General features: G+C 45.7%; 1 protein-coding gene across 1 annotated transcript in view; it reads left to right on the top strand.

Moving 5' to 3' along the window:
* Positions 1-24,506, top strand: part of LOC126428126 (uncharacterized protein TP_0369-like) — a 235,149-nt gene that overhangs the window by 135,908 nt on the left and 74,735 nt on the right. Inside the window, exons 2-4 of the mRNA XM_050090030.1 lie at positions 452-562; positions 9,848-9,974; positions 18,329-18,428. Of these exons, the coding sequence (XP_049945987.1) occupies positions 462-562; positions 9,848-9,974; positions 18,329-18,428 (328 nt within the window). The 5' untranslated portion in view covers positions 452-461. The remainder of the gene's footprint in view (positions 1-451; positions 563-9,847; positions 9,975-18,328; positions 18,429-24,506) is intronic.

The raw sequence follows: 24,506 nt of genomic DNA, 5'->3' as shown, positions 1-24,506 counted from the left end.
TAATCGTGCTGCAATGCCTAAAAAATTTCGGGGTATACCACCTACTAGATTCATCTACAATTGAAGCAAAAGTCGCTTTTTAGTTTTATTCCGTTATATTTTACTTTTTCACTCGATACTGATAAACATTGTGTGTTTCTGTGTTTGTGATGAGCAGCTGAAAAAGGTAACATAAGTTGGATGCTAGCTCTAAATTTTTTGCATTGGCGTTACTTTTATTGCTTCAAATACAGATATGTAGGTGGCTGTTGCAGAATAGAAAAAGTGCTCAGTTTTTGTGTCTTCTGCTGTCTGCAAAACCTTCGGTTTGTAGATTGTTGACGCTACAGACGTGCAGTGATCCCCACTGAGAGACCGTCATCGTATCTTGCTACTGTCCACAGGTATAGCAGACGGCAGCCACTAACAGATCACTTGCTTTGGCTCTAGTTTCCCTGTGTTGTTGTTGCAGGCGCCACGTAATGGCCACGTGGCTGTGGGCGACGCTGGCGGTGGCAGCTGCGGCGGCGTCTACGTCATCGTCCACACTGCTGGGGGAACACGTGTGTCACAGGAAGGAGACGTAAGTACCGACGCATATCGAGACATCCCAGTATGAAAAACACTCACAAGATTACGTTATCGAAAAGTGGAAGGTGCATTCAATTGGACTGCAGTGTTTCTCAATGTGGTGTCACCGCCAGACACCACACTTGCTAGGTGGTAGCCTTTAAATCGGCCGCGGTCCGTTAGTATACGTCGGACCAGCGTGTCGCCACTGTCAGTGATAGCAGACCGAGCGCCACCACACGGCAGGTCTAGAGAGACGTACTGGCACTCGCCCCAGTTGTACCGCGGACTTTACTAGCGATGCTACACTGACGAAGACTCTCTCATTTGCCGAGGCGATAGTTAGCATAGCCTTCAGGTAAGTCAATTGCTACGACCTAGCAAGGCGCCATCACAAAGTTATATTGAGATGATAATACTGTATCAACAAGACCAATGTTCACCAATTGTGGATTAAAGTTAAGTATTCCAGAAGCTACGTACTTTTCTTTATAGCATTCATTACGTATCCTGTTTCAGACCTCACGCCAGCCTGCGTGAGTTTAAGCGCGTGCCTTTCGGCTTCCTCTCATTGTGTCTAGGCTGTCTTGTCTAGACACAACACTCAACAGCTTATTTTATTGCTTCACTCGCATATGCGCTCAACACATGTATCCTGTATTACCACACCTCCCACTCACCATCACTGTGTCTACTTGTTCCTCCATCTACCTGTCCACCTCATCCTCCCACCTCTATCTATCTGTTTCCTCTTCATCTCCTCCTCCCCATCTCTTTTTCCATTTTCTCCACCCCCTCTCTCTAACCATATCTTCCTCCCTTCTCCCTCTCTCTTTCAACCTCTGCCTCTCTCTTCCTTTTCTTCCTGCCCACCACCCTCTACACCATTCGCCTGCTTCATACATCTTCCCCTCCTTCCCTCTCTCAGTCTGCCTCCCCCTCATTCTGTCCATCCACTCTTCTATCTATCTCAACCTGTCCTCAGCCATGCCCATGTAGCCCTTGCAGTACAGTTCACTGAAGCAGGTCGAACCTACTCCCACTACACACCTTCCATGCAGGGCAGGCTACATGTCAGTGACCTCAAGATCATTTATTTGCCACTGACATGTACGATAAAGCTACCAACGTAGCATATCTGTCACTCACGGCAGCTGACATGTCGGGGCCCGGTAAACAGTCTCTTGCCCCTGGCGTGTAGACAGTGCTGCAAAGCAAGTCGATTTCCCACTCAAAATGTCTATCCTGTAGAGTAGCATATATCCCAATGACTCCAAAAACCCGTTTTCTCTGTTCCTATTGGAGCTAGGAGGTTATAAACCCCACAGAACTGACATCCATGAGACCTGGTGTCTCTGTGCCAAATTGGGTTGAAATCGATCCAGGTCTTTGGGAGGAGATCCTGAACATACACCATACCTGTATACACTCTGCTTTGTATATAAGACAGACATGATAGCATATTTGTCGATTTTGTCCCCACTGACTTTATTCGTTTCATTTCAGTGTGCTGAATCATATAGACATCCTCCTTGTGAGTTTCCAAGGCACTGTTGTAGCTTTATTTGATTTCTACATTTTGCCATCATTGTATAACATTGCGCAAATTTCTGTCTGATAACATGCCACGAATCGCTGCCAGTTCGCCATGCACTTCCCCCCCCCCTCCCCCCTCCCTCCCCCCTTGCCCCTTTACGCGAAATCGAAGAAAAGAAAATCAAAACAAAGACACAGGAGAAGGAGATCCTTCAGTGATTACACTGCCCAGCATGGCAGCCTGTAGTATAATGGCCCCACAGTAGCCAAACGAAAGCTCAAGAAGAATTGATTCATTCATGTCACCACAAGACCACACAATCATAGAAATTTCCTATTCATGAATTCTTCATTCGCTACCTGGTAGAATCAACAATGATCATGGATGATCTCCAGGCTGTAATGTTTTGGCCAATTGGTGCTACACTGAACTCTGCCCAATCTGAAACATATTGTTGGTTTGTTGGGAGACGGTCATTCCAGCCAAATAATGAGATATATGTTACACAATATTGGGGTAAACTCAGCTGGGTGGAAGATACTGCGTTGTGATTAAGCGCTGGGTGTGTGGTCGACCACGTGGAACGGCTCAGAAAGACGTTTCCTCGCTTCCCATTGGCTGTTCGGATCACGAGCAGTGCGTCCATACTCGAAAAGAACAGCAGCGCTACTGCTGCTGTTTTGATTAAACAGCTTTACGTGTAAAACCCGGCCCACCTTGGCTACACCCATGTTGACTGCCTACAGTTGTAACACACACTGATGCCGTGTGTCAACCCTACACTGCCGCACCACTACCTGCGCCTAAAGGCAAGTCATGACGGTAATGTACAGGATCACTGGAGCAGAAGGTGGTGGCCGGGAATAAACTATAGGGTGATTCAAAAAGAATACCACAACTTTAGGAATTTAAAACTCTGCAACGACAAAAGGCAGAGCTAAGCACTATCTGTCGGCGAATTAAGGGAGCTATAAAGTTTCATTTAGTTGTACATTTGTTCGCTTGAGGCGCTGTTGACTAGGCGTCAGCGTCAGTTGATGCTAAGATGGCGACCGCTCAACAGAAAGCTTTTTGTGTTATTGAGTACGACAGAAGTGAATCGGCGACAGTTGTTCAGCGTGCATTTCGAACGAAGTATGGTGTTAAACCTCCTGATAGGTGGTGTATTAAACGTTGGTATAAACAGTTTACAGAGAATGGGTGTTTGTGCAAAGGGAAAAGTTGTGGACGGCCGAGAACGAGTGATGAAAATGTAGCACGCATCCAGCAAGCATTTGTTCGCAGCCCAGGAAAATCGACTCGCAGAGCTAGCAGAGAGCTGTAAATTCCACAATCAACTGTATGGAGTGTCCTACGAAAAAGGTTAGTTATGAAACCTGAACGTCAACTACCCGAGGCGATGGATCGGCCGCCAGGCAGCCCGTGACAGAGCACTTCATCACTGGCCTCCAAGAAGCCCTGATCTTACCCCCTGCGATTTTTTCTTATGGGGGTATGTTAAGGATATGGTGTTTCGGCCACCTCTCCCAGCCACCATTGATGATTTGAAACGAGAAATAACAGCGGCTATCCAAACTGTTACGCCTGATATGCTACAGAGAGTGTGGAACGAGTTGGAGTATCGGGTTGACATTGCTCGAGTGTCTGGAGGGGGCCATATTGAACATCTCTGAACTTGTTTTTGAGTGAAAAAAAACCTTTTTAAATGCTCTTTGTAATGATGTATAACAGAAGTTTATATTATGTTTCTTTCATTAAATACACATTTTTAAAGTTGTGGTATTCTTTTTGAATCACCCTGTGTTAAGACAATTTTAGTTAAGAGACCATTTATTGGCGGAAAATGCATTCAAATGGGCCACATAAGTCAGGCCTATGGAGGCAAGGGTGAGCCAGAGTGTAGTGGCGGGCGAAACGTAGTTCGCAAAGTTAATGAAATTTGGTGTCTGCCATTCGGACAAGTCCGAATGGCGTGACAGCTACTGAAACAAAGAGTACGGCGCGGCAGCACCGGGAGAGGCAGGTGGTGTTCACAGCTACAGGGCGCGCGCCAGAGAGAGAGCTTCGCCAATGGGCGGCGGGGTACATTCAGCACGACCAAGCGGCTTCGCCCTGATTGGTCAGAATCCGTGAAAGCCACGGGGGTAGCATGGAAAATTCTGAAGCGTGGGCTGATCAGAGTCGCCTAGGCTGCATTACCTCGTCAGCACACGAGGGAGGCGCGTGGTCGAGGTTGCCCACCCCAGTGCTCACTTGCTGTTACGAGACCGTGGGACGAGAAAATTACAGGCAGCCGAAGCTAATGCTGGACTGTAATGAGACAATGAAATTAGCCTTTCAAAATAAATTAATGATAGAATCCCCTTCTACGTGGTTCAACCTTACAGTAACACTATTACTGCCAAAAATTCTGTAGCGCATAGTCTGAACACCATTGCTATAAAATTGTGCACCCTTATACTAAATAGTTTTCTGTCTACACTGGCTAAAGCGAAAGTTTAATTATCACCACCCTGTACATTGTGTTCCTTCTAAACAGTTCAGATGATATTCTACTTTAATTATGTGTAACTTTTTCAAAAAGTGATTGTGATTGCGAATGGCATTCATACCACAAGAGCAGTTCTCATGATAAATAAAATGCATCATGGCATTTCCTAGAGAATATAAAAACTCGTCGCCTAAGGCCAAACAGTTGATTAAAATTGAGGCGACCCTCCTTGTAAAACATCTGAGTGCTATCAGGAGCCTACAGACCCACGACCACGCAGTATCTTCTGTGTACTGGACAAAGATGGCGGTGATGATGATGATATTTGATTTGCGGGGCACTCACAACTGAGCAATTATCAGTACCCGTGCAAATTCCGAATCTTTGCACTATCAAGTGCCACCACTATACCGAATGATGCTGAAATGATGAGGACAACACAAACATGCAGTTCCCGGTCATCTATAGGAGAAGCGTAGTGAGAACAAAATTTTGTACATGCTTTCAATTGTGCTAGTGAGAACATTTGCTGTGTGTGCGTGTAGTGTGCACGTTCATCTGCAACGTTCGTGTGGAATGTCTGGCTGTTAGAGGCAGGCCACATCATCACATTTCCAACATTAATGTCGAGTGTAGATAACGTTGCAAGCATGCGTGGAGCCGACCGCTGTGGCCGAACGGTTCTAGGCGCTTCAGTTGGGAGCCGCGCTGCTGCTACGGTCGCAGGTTCGAATCCTGCCTCGGGTATGGATGTGTGTGATGTCGTTAGGTTAGTTAGGTTTAAGTAGTTCTAAGTCTAGGGGACTGACGACAGATGTTAAGTCCCATAGTGCGTAGAGCCATTTGAACCATTTGCTTGTGTGAAACACACACACACACACACACACACACACACACACACACACACACAAACAAGTATCCACATTTTTTACATGAACGTATATGGGATGTTTTTATAATTCCTATTACAGGTTTTTAGTGGTTGCAGTCGGATGTTATTACACTGCTGGAAATTGAAATAATAACACCGTGAATTCATTGTCCCAGGAAGGGGAAACTTTATTGACACATTCCTGGGGTCAGATACATCACATGATCACACTGGCAGAACCACAGGCACATAGACACAGGCAACAGAGCATGCACAATGTCGGCACTAGTACAGTGTATATCCACCTTTCGCAGCAATGCAGGCTGCTATTCTCCCATGGAGACGATCGTAGAGATGCTGGATGTAGTCCTGTGGAACGGCTTGCCATGCCATTTCCACCTGGCGCCTCAGTTGGACCAGCGTTCGTGCTGGACGTGCAGACCGCGTGAGACGACGCTTCATCCAGTCCCAAACATGCTCAATGGGGGACAGATCCGGAGATCTTGCTGGCCAGGGTAGTTGACTTACACCTTCTAGAGCACGTTGGGTGGCACGGGATACATGCGGACGTGCATTGTCCTGTTGGAACAGCAAGTTCCCTTGCCGGTCTAGGAATGGTAGAACGATGGGTTCGATGACGGTTTGGATGTACCGTGCACTATTCAGTGTCCCCTCGACGATCACCAGTGGTGTACGGCCAGTGTAGGAGATCGCTCCCCACACCATGATGCCGGGTGTTGGCCCTGTGTGCCTCGGTCGTATGCAGTCCTGATTGTGGCGCTCACCTGCACGGTGCCAAACACGCATACGACCATCATTGGCACCAAGGCAGAAGCGAATCTCATCGCTGAAGACGACACGTCACCATTCGTCCCTCCATTCACGCCTGTCGCGACACCACTGGAGGCGGGCTGCACGATGTTGGAGCGTGAGCGGAAGACGGCCTAACGGTGTGCGGGACCGTAGCCCAGCTTCATGGAGACGGTTGCGAATGGTCCTCGCCGATACCCCAGGAGCAACAGTGTCCCTAATTTGCTGGGAAGTGGCGGTGCGGTCCCCTACGGCACTGCGTAGGATCCTACGGTCTTGGCGTGCATCCGTGCGTCGCTGCGGTCCGGTCCCAGGTCGACGGGCACGTGCACCTTCCGCCGACCACTGGCGACAACATCGATGTACTGTGGAGACCTCTCGCCCCACGTGTTGAGCAATTCGGCGGTACGTCCACCCGGCCTCCCGCATGCCCACTATACGCCCTCGCTCAAAGTCCGTCAACTGCACATACGGTTCACGTGCACGCTGTCGCGGCATGCTACCAGTGTTAAAGACTGCGATGGAGCTCCGTATGCCACGGCAAACTGGCTGACACTGACGGCGGCGGTGCACAAATGCTGCGCAGCTAGCGCCATTCGACGGCCAACACCGCGGTTCCTGGTGTGTCCGCTGTGCCGTGCGTGTGATCATTGCTTGTACAGCTCTCTCGCAATGTCCGGAGCAAGTATGGTGGGTCTGACACACCGGTGTCAATGTGTTCTTTTTTCCATTTCCAGGAGTGTAGATACAGTTATGGTAAAGAAGCGATATTCAGTAATACACTGTTTGGGTATAATATAAAATTTGAAGACCAGATCACTTTCCTTTACAGATGTACCACACTCACTCAGAATCTTTAGAACAAATTCAGGTCTTCCATTCATTTCGACATTCCATCGTCGTGGATGGTGGGGATGCAGCACTGTGATGATTTCCAGTCGTAAATAAATTATCGTCTGGCTGTAAGGACGGTTTTTAATTTCTTTCATGGATAACAGACTGTGGGACTGGCAGTCCCATTCTTGCACCCAGAGACTAATTCATTTACAATAACACAGGGAAAGTTCGTCCTCAGAAATACTGCGTTCAAGTGATCGTTACATTTCCTATCACTTCTTTATATACTCTAAGACAAGAAAACCGACCCACCAGGAAGGAACTATACAAATGGGATGGAAATCGGTGATGTACATGTACAGACAAATAAATGGTTACAATTCTAGGAAAATTGCACGATTTATTCAAGAAAGAAAGCTTCACAAATTGAGAAAGTCAGTAAGACGTTGGACCACATCTAGCCCTTTTGCGGGATATCGTGTCAAATCCTGTGCAATTGGTGCATTAGATCATCAAAATCCCGAGATGGTTGGAACGCACTGCCCACAATGTTCCAAACTTTCTCTGATTTGGGGAGGAATCTGGCAACCTTGCTGACCATGGTAGCAGAAGCTCTTGCCGTATGTGGAAGGGCATTACCTTGCCCAAATGTAAGCCCAGAATGACTTGCCATGAACAGCAACAAAACGGGCTGTACAGTGTCGTCGACGTAGCGCTGTGCCATAAGGGTGCAGCCGATGACAACTAAAGGTATCGTACTATGAAAATGAATGGAATTCGAGGCCATCACTCCCGCTTGTGGGCTGTATGGCGGGCGACGTTCAGGATGATATCCCGCCACTGTCCGGACACATCACTGGTCATTCGGTCTTATTTCAAACTGGGCTCCTCACTGAAGCAAATTCTGCTCCAGTCACTGAGATTCCAGGCCGAAGACTTTTCTGGAGAAGTCCCAGACATCGGTGGGATAACAGACTGACAACCGGATGTGGTGGTCCGGGTTGCCAAGGAGGGCCACTTTGGTTGTCATCCTCGTCACCCTTATAGCGCACGTCGAAGATATTCTACGCTCAGTTTTATTATCCTTCGTGGAAAGCCATCCTGGGCTTACATTTCAGCAAGACAATGGCCGCCGTCGTATGGGGAGAGTTTCTTGCCACAGCCTACCTTAGCCAGCAAAGTCTCCGGATCTCTCTCCAATTGAGACCGTTTGCAGCATTATGGGCAGGGCCCTCCAACCTGCTCGGGATTTTGACACTATTACGCGCCAGCGGGACAGAATTTGGCACAATGTCCATCAGGAGGACATAAAACAAGTCTGCCAATCAATTCCAAGCCGTATAACTGCTTGCATAATGCCCAGATGTGGACAAACACTTTATTGCTTTGCTTAATTTGTGAAGCTCTTTCTCTTGAATAAATCACCAAATTTTTCTGAAATTGTAATCTTTTGTTTGTCTGTATACATGACACCTACCGATTTCTGTCCCATTCGGGTTACTCCTTTGTGGTGCGTCATTATTTTTGTCTCAGAGTGTATTAACCCTAAATCTTATACGATATAATGTCCTCAGCAGGTTAACCCCCACTGTGTAATGTCCCCATAGAAAAATTAATGAATTGCTGTGCTGATAAACCCCTTACGTTATTTGCTTTTCAAGCAGCTGAGCAAAACTGAATGTACTCAGACATTTCGCTCTTTGCCTATTCTGATCAACACTAAACTGACACACAATATTCTCAGCGCAACGCAGTCTGGCTTTCAGTAATCCCTACAAAAGAGTGGCCCTGACGAACAATAACCTATACCTTTCATGCATCACTTACTTCACAAAAATCTTCGTTACTCGAACTACTGCAATACAGCGAGCGCCAATACTGCCAGCTAAATAAAAGATTCTAACTACTGAAGGCACTAACTACTGATAGGCATAGTTAGCAAACGAAAGATTTTGATAGAGAACAAACAATGTATTTACCTTAATAGTGTTCAAAAGTCATAATATATATATATATATATATATATATATATCAGTCCATGATATACAGTCTTACAAATTTACTGTCTCTGATGGACACACGTCCAGATCATCCGCTCTCAAAACTCCGCCATTTCTCTCCCCACATCCACCACTGCTGGCGGCTCACCTCCAACTGAGCAACGCTACGCGCTGTTAACAGCCAACTGCCCAACACTACAATGGCGAATATTACTCCAACAATGCAAACCAACCACAGCCTTCACACAGCACAGACAGTGATTTTCATATAGAGCGCTACGTGGCGTTACCAACATAAAAGCCTAAACAGCCTACTTACAACTGTTGTAATCAGTTATTATTGGGTCCTTTCTCTTTATCTTGGCCGTTATATTACTCCTGTTCACACTCTATGACAGATGCCATTCATGGCAGTAAGTGGAAAATTTAATCAGGTCTTTCAGCAACCATGTTACTGCATAATGATTAAGCTACAGCCGGCCGGAGTCGCCGTGCGGTTCTAGGCGCTACAGCCTGGAACCGCGTGACCGCTACGGTCGCAGGTTCGAATCCTGCCTCGGGCATGGATGTGTGTGATGTCCTTAGGTTAGTTAGGTTTAAGTAGTTCTAAGTTCTAGGGGACTGATGACCACAGCAGTTAAGTCCCATAGTGCTCAGAGCCATTTGAACCATTTTCTGGTTAAGCTACACGTTTTTTCTCAGCCGTGTTATCGGCCCGCTGCCGACAGTACAGCAGAGCTCCCTGCCCGCAGGTACAACGTGACGATGAAGGTGCGCTCCAAGGAGCCGGTCACCCTGAGGACGTACCAGTGGTGCATGAAGGTGCCGCCGCGTTGCTCCAAGTACCACACCGAGCTGAGGGAGGTCGACAGGACGCAGGTCAGTCGCTCACAGTGGCAACGGTCGCCGTGGCTCAGAATAAACACACTGACACATCATAACATGTAAGCTTTCACGGCCGGCGTCTTCATTAATTGAAACTTCCGGACCGAATTGCCGTGGTCCATATACAGGGTGTTACAAAAAGGTACGGCCAAACTTTCAGGAAACGTTCCTCACACACAAATAAAGAAAAGATGTTATGTGGACATGTGTCCGGAAACGCTTTATTTCCATGTTAGAGCTCATTTTATTACTTCTCTTCAAATCACATTAATCATGGAATGGAAACACACAGCAACAGAACGTACCAGCGTGACTTCAAACACTTTGTTACAGGAAATGTTCAAAATGTCCTCCGTTAGCGAGGATATATGTATCCACCCTCCGTCGCATGGAATCCCTATTGCGCTGATGCAGCCCTGGAGAATGGCGTAATGTATCACAGCCGCCCACAATACAAGCACGAAGAGTCTCTATATTTGGTACCGGGATTGCGTAGACAAGAGCTTTCAAATGTCCCCGTAAATGAAAGTCAAGAGGGTTGAGGTCAGGAGAGCGTGGAGGCCACGGAATTGGTCCGCCTCAACCAATCCATCGGTCACCGAATCTGTTGTTGAGAAGCGTACGAACACTTCGACTGAAATGTGCAGGAGCTCCATCGTACATGAACCACATGTTGTGTCGTACTTGTAAAGGCACATGTTCGAGCAGCACAGGTAGAGTATCCCGTATGAAATCATGATAACGTGCTCCATTCAGCGTAGGTGGAAGAACATGGGGCAAAATCGAGACATCACCAACAATACCTGCCCAAACGTTCACAGAAAATCTGTATTGATGACGTGATTGCACAATTGCGTGCGGATTCTCGCCAGGGATTCTCGCCAGCCCACACATGTTCATTGTGAAAATTTACAATTTGATCACGTCGGAATGAAGCCTCATCCGTAAAGAGAACATTTGCACCGAAATGGGGATTGACACATTGTTGGATGAGCCATTCGCAGAAGTGTACCCGTGGAGGCCAATCAGCTGCTGATAGTGCCTGCACACGCTGTACATGGTACGGAAACAACTGGTTCTCCCGTAGCACTCTCCATACAGTGACGTGGTCAACGTTACCTTGTACAGCAGCAACTTCTCTGTTGCTGACATTAGGGTTATCGTCAACTGCACGAAGAATTGCCTCGTCTATTGCAGGTGTCCTCGCCGTTCTAGGTCTTCCCCAGTCGCGAGTCATAGGCTGGAATGTTCCGTGCTCCCTAAGACGCCGATCAATTGCCTCGAACGTCTTCCTGTCGGGACACCTTCGTTCTGGAAATCTGTCTCAATACAAACGTACGGCGCCACGGCTATTGCCCCGTGCTAATCCATACATTAAATGGGCATCTGCCAATTCCGCATTTGTAAACATTGCACTGACTGCAAAACCACGTCCGTGATCAACGAGAAGTACATGAAGTACAGTACATACTGACGAAACTAAAATCAGCTCTAACATGGAAAGTAAGCGTTTCCGGACACATCTCAACATAACATCTTTTCTTTATTTGTGTGTGAGGAATGTTTCCTGAAAGTTTGGCCGTACCTTTTTGTAACACCCTGTATGAGCGGGACCTCCAGCGCCTAGCAGCCATTCGCCGACTCACCTCGCAAGATGTTGCCCGCAGTAAGCAACGAAACGTCAGGAAGGACCACGGCAATTCAGCCCGGAAGTTTTAATTAATAAACACACTGTCAGTCCTTCTTCATACAGTATCACCGTTAAAAAGCTGAAGTAACCAAAAACGTTACGCGAGATGTGTTCAAAAACTAACGCGAGTTTTGTAATTTCGTGTGTTATCAGTTCGATTAGTGCAACTCTTCTGTTGTCAGATGACAGCGAGTGTACTGTTGCACAGTACACCAAACAGGTCGGAACACTGTTGCAGAAGCAACTAAAAAAGCATGCCAAATTTAAAAGAACGCCAAATCCCCAAGATGGCTCGTTGGTTGATTCGGGGGAGGGGGGCTAAACAGCGAAGTCATCGGTCCCATCGAATTATGGAAGGACGGGGAAGGAAGTCGTCCATGCCTTTGCAAAGTAAACATCCCGGCATTTACCTGAACTGATTTAGAGAAATCACGAAAAACCCAAATCAGGATGACCATACGTGGGTTTGACCCGTTATCCTCCCACATGAAAGTCCAGTGTGCTAACTACGGTGCCATCTCCCTCGGTAAAATACTCAAGACAGGAGAAGTTTTACATAAGCTCGACATTCACCGCTATCTTCAATGCGATATGTTTTTAATGCTTTCCACAACGAAACTCTTTAAATAAATCTGGTACAATAGGCAAAGAGATTCGTGTTTACTTCACTAGTGTAAAGACACCATCAAGACCTTCACTGCACGACAGCGCTCGTAATATTTTAGATGACAGTGGCACTAAAGCGGAGTTACTAAACACAGTTTTCGGTATTTCCTTCACCAAAGAAGACGAAGTAAATATTCCAGAATTCAAATCAAGAACAATTGACAAAATGAGGAACTTAGACATAGGTATCATCAGTGTAGTGGAGCATCATAAATCACTTAATAAAGTCAAGGCCCCTGGGCCAGACTGTATAGCAGTCAGGTTCCTTTCAGAGTATGCTGACACAATAGCTCCGTACGTAGCTGTCACATACAGTCACTTGCTCATAGAAAGACCCATACCTAAAGACTAGGAAGTTGCACAACACCAACACTCAAGAAAGGAAATAGGAGTAGTCCGCTGAATTACAGACCCATATCGCTGACATCGATTTGCATTAGGCAAGTGACAATAGTGATGCTCTTGCCATTATCGTTTACATTTTATTTTTGTGATTGTAGCTATATTTGTGACTCATCCTCCAATTGCTATAATACAGTCACCAGACAATGGGTAGTACAAGAAAAGAACCAAATGCAGCTTTGGTTCATCAATACTGTGAAACATATTTGCGCTGTTGACAACTTCCTGAAGACAATGTTAATAGATTTTACACCACGACAATTCACTCGTCCATAATTCGCTGCTTGTTCATGAATTTTTGGCCTGAAAACAATACTTTAATAGTGCCCCAAACTTCATATGCTCCAGACATGTTGCCACGTGACTGACTTCTGTTCCAAAAAATAGGTAAAATCTTAAAGTGGGCACAGATGAGATTAAAAACGCATCACCGAGAGAGCTGAAAGCTGTCACCAAAATTGAGTTCCAGAAGGGTCTTGGGGATTGGAAAAGGCGCTGGCATAAGGATGTAATAACAAATGGGGACTATACTGAAGGGCATGACATCGATAGAGACCAATAAGCAAAATTCTTTCCAAAAAAATTTCTGGATGCGCAGTTCGAGTCCGCGCCTTAGATTTATCGCATAAACGGCGCGATGAAGTCATAAGAACGGCTTCATATTAAGATTTAATTTAATAATGAATAAACACTGAAGCGCCAAAGAAACTGGTAATTGCATGCGTATTCACTTACAGAAATATGCAAACAGGCAGAATGAGACACTGCGGTCGGCAACGCCTTTATAACACAGCTAGTGTCTGGCGCAGTTGTTAGATCGGTTACTGCTGCTACAGTGGCAGGTTATGAAGATTTAAGTGAGTTTGAACATGGCGTTATGTCGGTGCACGAGCGATGAGACAGGGCATTTCAAAGGTATCGATAAAGTGGCTATTTTCTCGTACGACCATTCCACGAGTGTAGCGTGACTATCACGAATCCGGTAAAACATGAAATCTCCGACATCGCTGCGACCAGAAAAAGATCCTGCAAGAATGGGACCAACGACGACTCAACAGAATCGATCAACGTGACGAAAGTGCAACCCTTCCGCAAACTGTTGCAGATTTCAACGCTGGGCCATCAACAAGCGTCACCGTGCGAGTCATTAAACGAAACATCATCGATATGGGCTTTCGAAGCCGAAGGCCAACTCGTGTACCCTTTATGACTGCACGACACAAAGCCATACGCCTCGCCTGCACCCGTCAACACCGACATTGGACTGTTGATGACTGGAAACATGTTGCCTGGCCGAACGAGTCTCGTTTCAGATTGTGTAGAGCGGATGAACGTGTACAGGACGTGTACAGGAATGGAAACCTCATGAATCCAAGGACCCTACACGTAAGCAGGGGCTGTTCAAGCTGGTGGAGGCTCTGTGATGGTGTGAGGCGTGTGTGCAGTTGGAGTGATATGGAACTCCTGATACGTTTACTCTGACAGGTGACACGTACGTAAGCATCCTGTCTGATCACCTGCATCCATTCATATCCATTCTGCATGTCCATTGCGACGGACTTGGATAATTCCAGCAGAACAATGCGACATCCCACACGTCCAGAATTGCCACAGAGTGGCTCTGAGTTTAAACACTACCGCTGGCCACCAAACTCTCCAGCCATGAACATTATTGAGGATCCAGAATGAGATTTTCACTCTGCAGCGGAGTGTGCGCTGATGTGAAACTTCCTCGTAGATTAAAACTGGGTGCCGGACCGACACTCGAAGTCGGGACCTTTGCCTTTCGCGGGCAAGTGCTCTACCATCTGAGCTGCCCAAGCACGACTCATGCCCCGTCCTCACAGCTTTCTTTCAGGAGTGCTACTGCTGCAAGGAGAGCTTCTGTAAAGTTTGGAAGGTAGGAGACGAGGTACTGGCAGAAGTAAAGCTGTGAGGACGGGGCGTGAGTCGTGCTTGGGCAGCTCAGATGGTAGAGCACTTGCCCGCGAAAGGCAAAGGTCCCGACTTCGAGTCTCGGTCCGGCACACAGTTTTAATCTGCCAGGAAGTTTCATTATTGAAGATATCTTGGATGCCTCGCAAGGTGCTGTCCAGAAGATATCTCCACTCCTCGTTGTCTTACGGATTTACGGACAACCGTGGAGGTTTCTTGATGTCAGTTCCGTTCAGCACTACTTCAGACATTAGTCGACTCCACGCCAAGTCGTGTTGCGGCACTTGTGCGTTCTCACGTGGGCTCTACACGATATTAAGCAGGTGTACCAGTTTCTATGGTTCTTCAGTGTATTTAATACAGTGGGTAACTACGTGATGGCTCTTCGCCAGTACTGCATTTCCTTTTCGACGACGCTGCCTTACGTCTCACTTTGTTTCGGCACTGGACATCTTAGGCATTTCGGATTCCTTTCGGCACGACCTTTCCTCTGACCTGCGTTTTCTATAATTCCGATCATATAGACGAGTCTTATGAGGCAACACAATCAATTACTTTGTAATATTCAATTTAATACCGATTCTCACCTATAACCCGGAGAATATCTCTGTTGTTTCATTTTGGTTCCCAGCACCGCTCCACAGTGACAAGGTCTCCACAGTGACACCAAAATCGACGTCGCAGCTAGTCGCGTTTCCATGCTACATCAGTTTACAACTTAAAGCGCATGTGCCTACGCTGGTACCATGACATCACAGCCAAACAAATACTGCGCGACAAACACGTACCGACATGTATTCGTTGTGGAGTCAACCTCTGTTTACGAGCTATTGGTCTCGTAGTAATTAGCGATTCTAATGTGAGGGTATTGCGTCACGCAAGGAAATTCGACCGACGAGCGAATAAAGTTTTCGCGTAGAAGCAAAAAATTCGCGTTATTTCTTAAACACACCTCCGGATCTGCAACATATATGCATACACCCTAAGATAGAAAAGTAAAAAAAGACGCAGGAAGAAAGAATTATCCTAATGGCACGGAAATCGGTAGATGTGACGTATATGTACAGACGAACAAATCCGAACACTTTCAGAAACATTTAATGATTTACTCAAGAGAAAGTGCTCCACAAATTCAAGTAACTAGTTGGTCCATCTCTCACCCTTATGCAAGCAGTTATTCTGCTCGGCATTGATTCATAGAACTGTTGTATGTCCTCCTGGTGGATACCGTACCTAAGTCTATCCTACTGGCACTTTAGATGGTCATAATCCTGACATGGTTGCAGGACCCTGCCCATAATCCTCCAAACGTTCTCAAGTCGGGAGAAATCTGGCAATCTTGCTCGCCGAGGTAGGGTTTGCCAAGCTGGAAGACAAGCAGTGGAAACTCTCGCCGCGTGCAGGCAGGCATGATCTTGCTGAAATGTAAGCCCAGAATGGCAACAACGTGGGACGTAGAGTATCGTCGACGCACAGCTGTGGTGGACGGGTGTCCTCCTGGGAAGACAAATGGTCCGCAGGCCAGACAGCATGGAATCTCACTGACGGGAGAAGAACTGTCTTCAGCGATGAGTCTCGCTTCGAAGTGATCCCCCTGTCTGGAGACGCCCACGCAGTTGTGGGATGCCAACGTGACTGTCACCCGACACACAGCCCGACCAGCAAGAGCGATGGCCTGGGGTGCCGTTATTCACTCCACAGCAGGACTGCTTTGGTTGTCACCCGGACACCCTCGCAGCACTGCGGTACGTCGACGACATTCTACGCTCCGTTTTGTTGCTCTTCTTGGAAAGCCATCCTGGGGTTACGTTTCAGCAAGATAACGCTCATCCGCACACGACAAGAGTTTGTACTGCTTGTCTTTGTGCTCGTCACATACTACCTTGGCCAACAACGTCGCGGGATTTCTGCCCAATTGGACGATTGGAGCATTATGGGCAGGAATCTCCAACCAGCTCCGGTTTTGCACGATCAGAGTCACCATATGAACAGCTTTGGCACTATATACCTCAGGAGGACATCGAACGACACTATCACTCAGCGCCATCCGAGTAAGTGCTTCCATAAGAACGAGGGGTGATTTTTATCTTATAGTGTATTACTGATTGTAGCTACACTACTGGCCATTAAAATTGCTACACCACGAAGACAACATGCTACAGACGCGAAATTTAACCGACAGGAAGAAGATGCTGTGATATGCAAATCATTAGCTTTTCTGAGCATTCACACAAGGTTGGCGCCGGTGGCGACACCTACAACGTGCTGACATGAGGAAAGTTTCTAACCGATTTCTCATACACAAACAGCAGTTGACCGGCGTTGCCTGGTGAAACCTTGTTGTGATGCCTCGTGTAAGGAGAAGAAATGCGTACCATCACGTTTCCGACTTTGATAAAGGTCGGATTGTAGCCTATCGCGATTGCGGTTTATCGTATCGCGACATTGCTGCTCGCGTTGGTCGAGATCCAATGACTGTTAGCAGAATATGGAATCCGTGGGTTCAGGAGGGTAATACGGAATGCCGTGCTGGGTCCCAACGGCCTCCTATCACTAGCAGTCCAGATGACAGGCATCTTATCCGCATGGCTGTAACGCATCGTGTAGCAACGTCTCGATCCCTGCGTCAACAGATGGGGACGTTTGCAAGACAACCACCATCTGCACGAACAGTTCGACGACGTTTGCAGCAGCATGGACTATCAGCTCGGAGACCGTGGGTGCGGTTACCCTTGACGCTGCATCACAGACAGGAGCGCCTGCGATGGTGTACTCGACGACGAACCTCGGTGCACGAATGGCAAAACGTCATTTTTTCGGATGAATCCAGGTTCTGTTTAATCATGATGGTCGCGTCCGTGTTTGGCGACACTGCGGGAACGCACATTGGAAGCGTGTATTCGTCATCGCCATACTGGCGTATCACCCGGCGTGATGGTATGGCGTGCCATTGGTGACACGTCTCGGTCAGCTCTTGTTCGCACTGACGGCACTTTGAACAGTGGACGCTACATTTCAGATGTGTTACGACCCGTGGCTCTACCCTTCATTCGATCCCTGCGAAACCCTGCATTGCAGCAGGATAATGCACGACCGCATTACGGGCCTTTCTCGATACAGAAATTGTTCGACTGCTGCCCTGGCCACCACATTCTCCAAATCTCTCACGAATTGTAAACGTCTGGTCAATGGTGGCCGAGCAACTGGCTCGTCACAATACGCCTGATGAACTGTGGTATCGTGTGGAAGCTGCATAGGCAGCTGTACCTGTACACGCCATCCAAGCTCTGTTTGACTCAATGCCCAGGCGTATCGAGGTCGTTATTACAGCCAGAGGTGGTTGTTCTGGGTACTGATTTCTCAAGAACTATGCACCCAAATTTCGTGAAAAGGTAAACACATGTCAGTTCTAGTATACTATATTATTCCAACGAATACCCGTTTATCATCTGCATTTCTTCTCGGTGTAGCAATTTTAATGGCCAGTAGTGTAGTTGAAGCAGTTGCATTCATTCAATCCTGTTGTTTTCTATTTTTATTTTCTTCTCCCGCTAAGATCTTATGCTTTGTAATTACTGCATTTAAGGCCTTTTTCGTGATCCTCCGTGGCGCAGTGAGTTGAGAGGTGGGTGGTGCAGAGTGAGCTCCTGTGCAGGTGGTGTCTCGCGACCGGCTGGTGGAGGAGTGCTGCGCGGGCTTCCAGAAGGACCAGGACCGCTGCGTTCCAGTGGCCGACGACCCCAGCCAGGCAGCACGTGAGTACACGCCAGTTCCGGAGTGGATCACAACCACCGACACGGAAACAAGCCCGCCCCCTGTAGCCATCCACCTCAAACCGGACTGAAGCCACACTTATTCCCAGCAGCGGACAGTAAATGATCAACCCGCTATTCAGAGTATACTCTGGCAATGACGTCAGCAGGGGAGCTGATGGAGCGGTATGTGTGGTTACATTATCAGTAAGCAGTCTGCCAGAACAGCTAACGCTGCGAACGCCTGAAAAGAAAACCAGAATATCAGTGTTGTGTTCGGTATACAACGGATATGAGATCGCTAATTACGAAATATTCAGTTACAAATTTCAGAAACTAAATGCGGTCAAAACACAAGAATTGCTACAGTTTTTCTTTTAACTGAAGAAGTTGCTGCTTGATTATAAATAATCAAATAATATTAAATCATTATATGATTCTTCTTCTTTTTTGCATCTGATATTTTGAATATTAACCAGCTGTCTCTGTTACACAAAGTATTGTTGAACAAAGTCAATATACACTGACTGAAAAAAAATACGCAACACTAACAAGGAGTTGTGAGACACCAACGAAAGTTGATAAGCGTGTTTCTACATATGAAAGATGAATTATAATCTCATTTCGCGTCGGTGGCATTAAGTGGGGCTAGCAACGCCACTATGAAGACGAAAATCAAGTTCGCTTTAAATACACGCTTAACGGTCGTGAGTGTTACTTGCCTTTGAGATCGGACGTGCTGAGACGTTTTTAGTCAAGAATGCCTTAAAGGCGACAAAGACGCCATTATCAACAACTCACTGAGTTTCAACGACGTTCTGTCGCAACGTATCGAATTTTTTCTTATGTCTTACCTATTATGTCTCAACGAGAATTTCAGAATTTCTAAAATCATTGGGGAAAGTGGCAACAAAACGACTATTCACGTTGGTGTGTAGAATAAATGAGTCTGGCGATATACCATCTGACTTTCGGAAAAGCATCATCCACACAATTCCGAAGACGGCAAGAGCTGACAAGTGCGAGAATTATCGCACAATCAGCTTAACAGCTCATGCATCGAAGCTGCTTACAAGAATAATATACAGAAGAATGGAAAAAGAAAACTGAGAATGCGCTAGGTGACGATCAGTTTGCCTTTAGGAAAAGTAAAGGGACGAGAGAGGCAATTCTGACGTTACGGCTAATAATGGAAGCAAGGCTAAAGAAAAATCAAGACACTTTCATAGGATTTGTCGACCTGGAAAAAGCGTTCGACAATATAAAATGGTGCAAGCTGTTCGAGATTCTGAAAAAAGTAGGGGTAAGCTATAGGGAGAGACGGGTCATATACAATATGTACAACAACCAAGAGGGAATAATAAGAGTGGACGATCGAGAACGAAGTGCTCGTATTAAGAAGGGTGTAAGACAAGGCTGTAGCCTTTCGCCCCTACTCTTCAATCTGTACATCGAGGAAGCAATGATGGAAATAAAAGAAAGGTTCAGGAGTGGAATTAAAATACAAGGTGAAAGGATATCAATGATACGATTCGCTGATGACATTGCTATCCTGAGTGAAAGTGAAGAAGAATTAAATGATCTGCTGAACGGAATGAACAGTCTAATGAGTACACAGTATGGTTTGAGAGTAAATCGGAGAAAGACGAAGGTAATGAGAAGTAGTAGAAATGAGAACAGCGAGAAACTTAACATCAGGATTGATGGTCACGAAGTCAATGAAGTTAAGGAATTCTGCTACCTAGGCAGTAAAATAACCAATGACGGACGGAGCAAGGAGGACATCAAAAGCAGGTTCGCTATGGCAAAAAAGGCATTTCTGGCCAAGAGAAGTCTACTAATATAAAATACCGGCCTTAATTAGAGGAAGAAATTTCTGAGGATGTACGTCTGGAGTACAGCATTGTATGGTAGTGAAATATGGACTGTGGGAAAACCGTAACAGAAGAGAATCAAAGCATTTGCGATGTGGTGCTATAGGCGAATGTTGAAAATTAGGTGGACTGATAAGGTAAGGAATGAGGAGGTTCTACGCAGAATCGGAGAGGAAAGGAATATGTGGAAAACACTGATAAGGAGAAGGGACAGGATGATAGGACATCTGCTAAGACATGAGGGAATGACTTCCATGGTACTAGAGGCAGCTGTAGAGGGCAAAACTGTAGAGGAAGACAGAGATTGGAATACGTCAAGCAAATAATTGAGGACGTAGGTTGCAAGTGCTACTCTGAGATGAAGAGGTTAGCACAGGAAAGGAATTCGTGGCGGGCCGCATCAAACCAGTCAGCAGACTGATGCCCAAAAAAAAAGTCTCAACCTACCCTGCAACGCTGTTAAAAGATTTACAGACTACTGCTGACCACCATAGATATATATATATATATATATATATATATATATATATATATATATATATATATATATATATATATTTGTGTGTGTGTGTGTGTGTGTGTGTGTGTGTGTGTGTGTGGTGGGGACGGGGGGGGGAAGGGGTTTGAAATGTTCTCGGAATCAGCACGAGAGATCAGCACTAGCGCAAGGAATTGCTCACGTGATGTTCACTGGACAATTGCCTGTAAACATGTGCCTCGTCAGTGCTCTTGGAAGAGAGCTGTGGTGGTGACGTGGCTCTGTTGTTCCCGCGTAGTGAATTGCGAAGACGGAAAAAAATCGAGATTCAAGCAGTGATTAAGTACTTAGTAAAGAAAGGTATGAAAGCAAAGGACATTCATGCCGATATCCAGAATACACTGGGGGACTCTGCTCCTTCATATTCAACTGTTGCCAAGTGGACAAATGAATTTAAATTTGGTTGGGAGAGCTTAGATGAAGTGGTCGGCCAAGATGTGTCACTATTCCAGAAATCATTGCAAAAGTGCACAAAATGATCATGGCGGATCGCCGATTGAAAGTGTGTGAAATTTCTCACGCTTTTCATGTCATGTGAAAGGATATATAACATTTTAACTGAAGAATTAGAAATGAAAAAATAATCTGCTAGATGGATGCCGCGGCTCTTGACCCTGGATCAAAAACGTATGAGAATGGACATTATTAATTGCACGAACTAAGGTACGATATGGCTGCGTCAGACTTCTGTCTCTTCCCATAACTGAAAATTTTTCTTGGTGGACGAAGATTCACCTAAAACGAAGAACTGATATCACTAAAAGAAAGGCAGTTTTCGTTGCGACGGGATCTTCTCACGAAATTACAGTCACCAAATTACTCCTTCGAACGCGAAAATATTTTGTTGGCACCGACCTACATAGGGAGAAACGATCACCACGATAAAATAAGAGAAATCAGATCTCGTACGGAAAGATATAGGTGCTCGTTCTTTCCGCGCGCTATACGAGATTTGCAATAATAGAGAATTGTGAAGGTGGTTCGATGAACCCTCTGCCAGGCACTTAAATGTGATTTGCAGAGTATCCATGCAGATGTAGATGTAGAGTTGACAAGTATTTTGGAGACCTGGAGGAAACTCATTTTCAAGATGGGATCAAGGCACTCGAACATCGTTGGACCAAGTGCATTAATCTACAAGGAGACTACATTGAAAAATAACAAATGTTTCAGTGATGTAAGTACTTTATTCTATTTCGTTCCGAGAACTTTTCAAACCACCCTCTTATATATAATTTTCTTAGCATCTTCATCATCCGAGATATGATGTGGAAATTCGACCATAAAATCTTGGTTTATCAGAAGCAGACTTACATTTCTTTAAGCCTACGAAAGATGGACAACATGGCCAGGTTCAAACGCTGCGAACAAGGTTGTAAGAGAGTGGCTGGCCTCTTCTGGTTCAGGTTTTTCAAAGAGCACTCTTATCCAGCATTGTCAAGAGCGTAACATGACAGATGGTGGTGGCAGTATCTTCCTGCAATCTTGCTCTACGTAACGGCGTATTGTGCTTTCCGTATCTCTTGTAGTTGGCATAGAAAAAAATGGAGTTATTAGTTTAGGAATGACCCTTGTACTTGTGATGTGGCGTAATTTATGAAATTCATTGTAACTAGTGCAGAATTATTCATAAGTACCTCTGGTGACGCGGGAAACAACTGCACAGGTACTGTGAGATATACAGGAAAATCGCACATATCAGTGGACAGAGCACCTCGCCACGATCTTAATTAAAAGTGCTCAGCGGGGACACGATTTCTGGTGCGGCAAACCATAGCAATTGCGAGCGATTCAGTGAAGTCGCTGACACTAATTGCCCAGAAAGGTGAGACAGCAGACCACTGGCTTGCCCATCTGCAGGCACGAGCTAGTTCAGTGCGACAATACGGAGTGGATAATTCGTATACACGTTCTGATACACCTGCCTGCTAGTGCAACTTACGATTCGAAATTTGGTGAGTTACTCTATCCATTGATACACATTATTCTTCTGTGCGTGTTGTACAGGGTGGAGCAAATAAAAGTGGCCCAAAGAACAGAGTTCCAGGATACGAAGAAACGTAGGAATTACATTTAGACTTGACGCTTACAATAGAACATCACTTTCAATATTTTTCGAAAAGAAACGTATACTGACCAAATCGTGCCTGCTTCCTCTTTTCATCCACAGTCTCAAAAAATGGCCTTTTTTCACTCTGCCGTCCACCGAGCCACCTCCATACCACTTTCAACAGAAAAGTTTAATGAGGAGATTAATTTATTTAAAACCATAGCAGTCAATAATGAATATACGCCTAACATAGTGGACGATATCTTCAAAAAGAAAACTGCAAGAACTACTACGCTCAACGTTTTTCTATTCCTTTCGTAGGACCCATTTCCTATCAGATTCAGCGCGTGCTTCGTAACAAATACAACTGCAATGTTGCCTACTCTACTAATAACAATCTGAAGAGAAACTTCATTCATAATTTGAAATCCATTCGCTCCCCTACCGAAAGTTCTGGCGTATATAAGATCATCTGTGATACCTGCTCCTCCTATTACATAGGGCAAACTGGATGTGTTTTCACCATCAGATATAAAAAACATCTTTTGAGAAAAAACGGCACCAGTCCCCTAAATTCATCCTTTTCCGTTGATGTCTTAATTACTGGACACGTGCCTAAAGCCATTGGCGATAGCAGTATTCTGTATACCGAAAAGAAGGGGCGTAGGTTAGATGTTTTAGAGAAATTGGAGATTTTCAAGCATATATCTCGTCATGATGGCCTCATTCTCAACGAACAGCTGCAGCTGCGAAATAAAAACTTTTTCGATTGTATAAAGCCGTTGCTTGATCTTTGATTCAGATTTCCTCATGCAGTTTACCGAAATGTTATTTTCCTGTTACGTCTTTGCTGTTTTCTTGTATGCCATAACTGACGTTTTTTTTACGTTGTATCTCCGTTTAAAGCAGGTAAATATGTACCTTCAATTTAGTATTATTAGTGCTTACGTTATGCCTGAATCAGCTGCATCACAATTTCATGTGTCTAATTTTGAATGTACAGTAGCCTAGTCGTTTCTGCGGCTACTAGATGGCGCTTGTAGCAACACCATGTTTACTTGCCCACACTTTCTAACGTGGGCACCTCACTTTTGTTGCAACCCGTGTTCACTCAGGTACGAGCAGCCCTTAGCGGCTCGCCATGTTATTTACAACTTTTCATGACGTTACCTTTCCGGCTTAGATTTTTTTTAGAATGTGACTTGTAAGTACTGCATCTCTTTCCAGTCAGTACATAATTTAGTTTATTAATGTCTTATACATCTATTATGTTTTAGAACAGTTGGTTTAATTCTGAAGACGACGCTCGTAGTAACATCGAAACCTGGTCAATTTTGACTTAATATTTGTGACCGAGGGCTTATTTGTTCTGATATAATTCTGACACGGTCACTGAACCTTAGCAGCTATGTTCAAAGTTTTAGCATTAGGGTTGTCGCGATACACTTTAGACCCCACGCAAAGTAATCGCACGCTGACAGATCAGGTGACCTTGGTGGCCAGCTAGGGCGGCCACCAGAGTGACCTCTGTCAACAACTGCGTCAGTTGTGAAGATTGTATAAATGTGCTCCAAGGTTCGGCCGGCTGTAAGGGCAGTTGCTCTACCCTGTTGGAAGTA

This window comes from Schistocerca serialis, chromosome 12 (genome assembly GCF_023864345.2).
Source record: "Schistocerca serialis cubense isolate TAMUIC-IGC-003099 chromosome 12, iqSchSeri2.2, whole genome shotgun sequence".
Lineage (NCBI taxonomy): Eukaryota > Metazoa > Arthropoda > Insecta > Orthoptera > Acrididae > Schistocerca > Schistocerca serialis.
The sequence above is the reverse complement of the archived record's forward strand: the minus strand, read 5'-3'. Positions and strand labels throughout refer to the sequence as shown.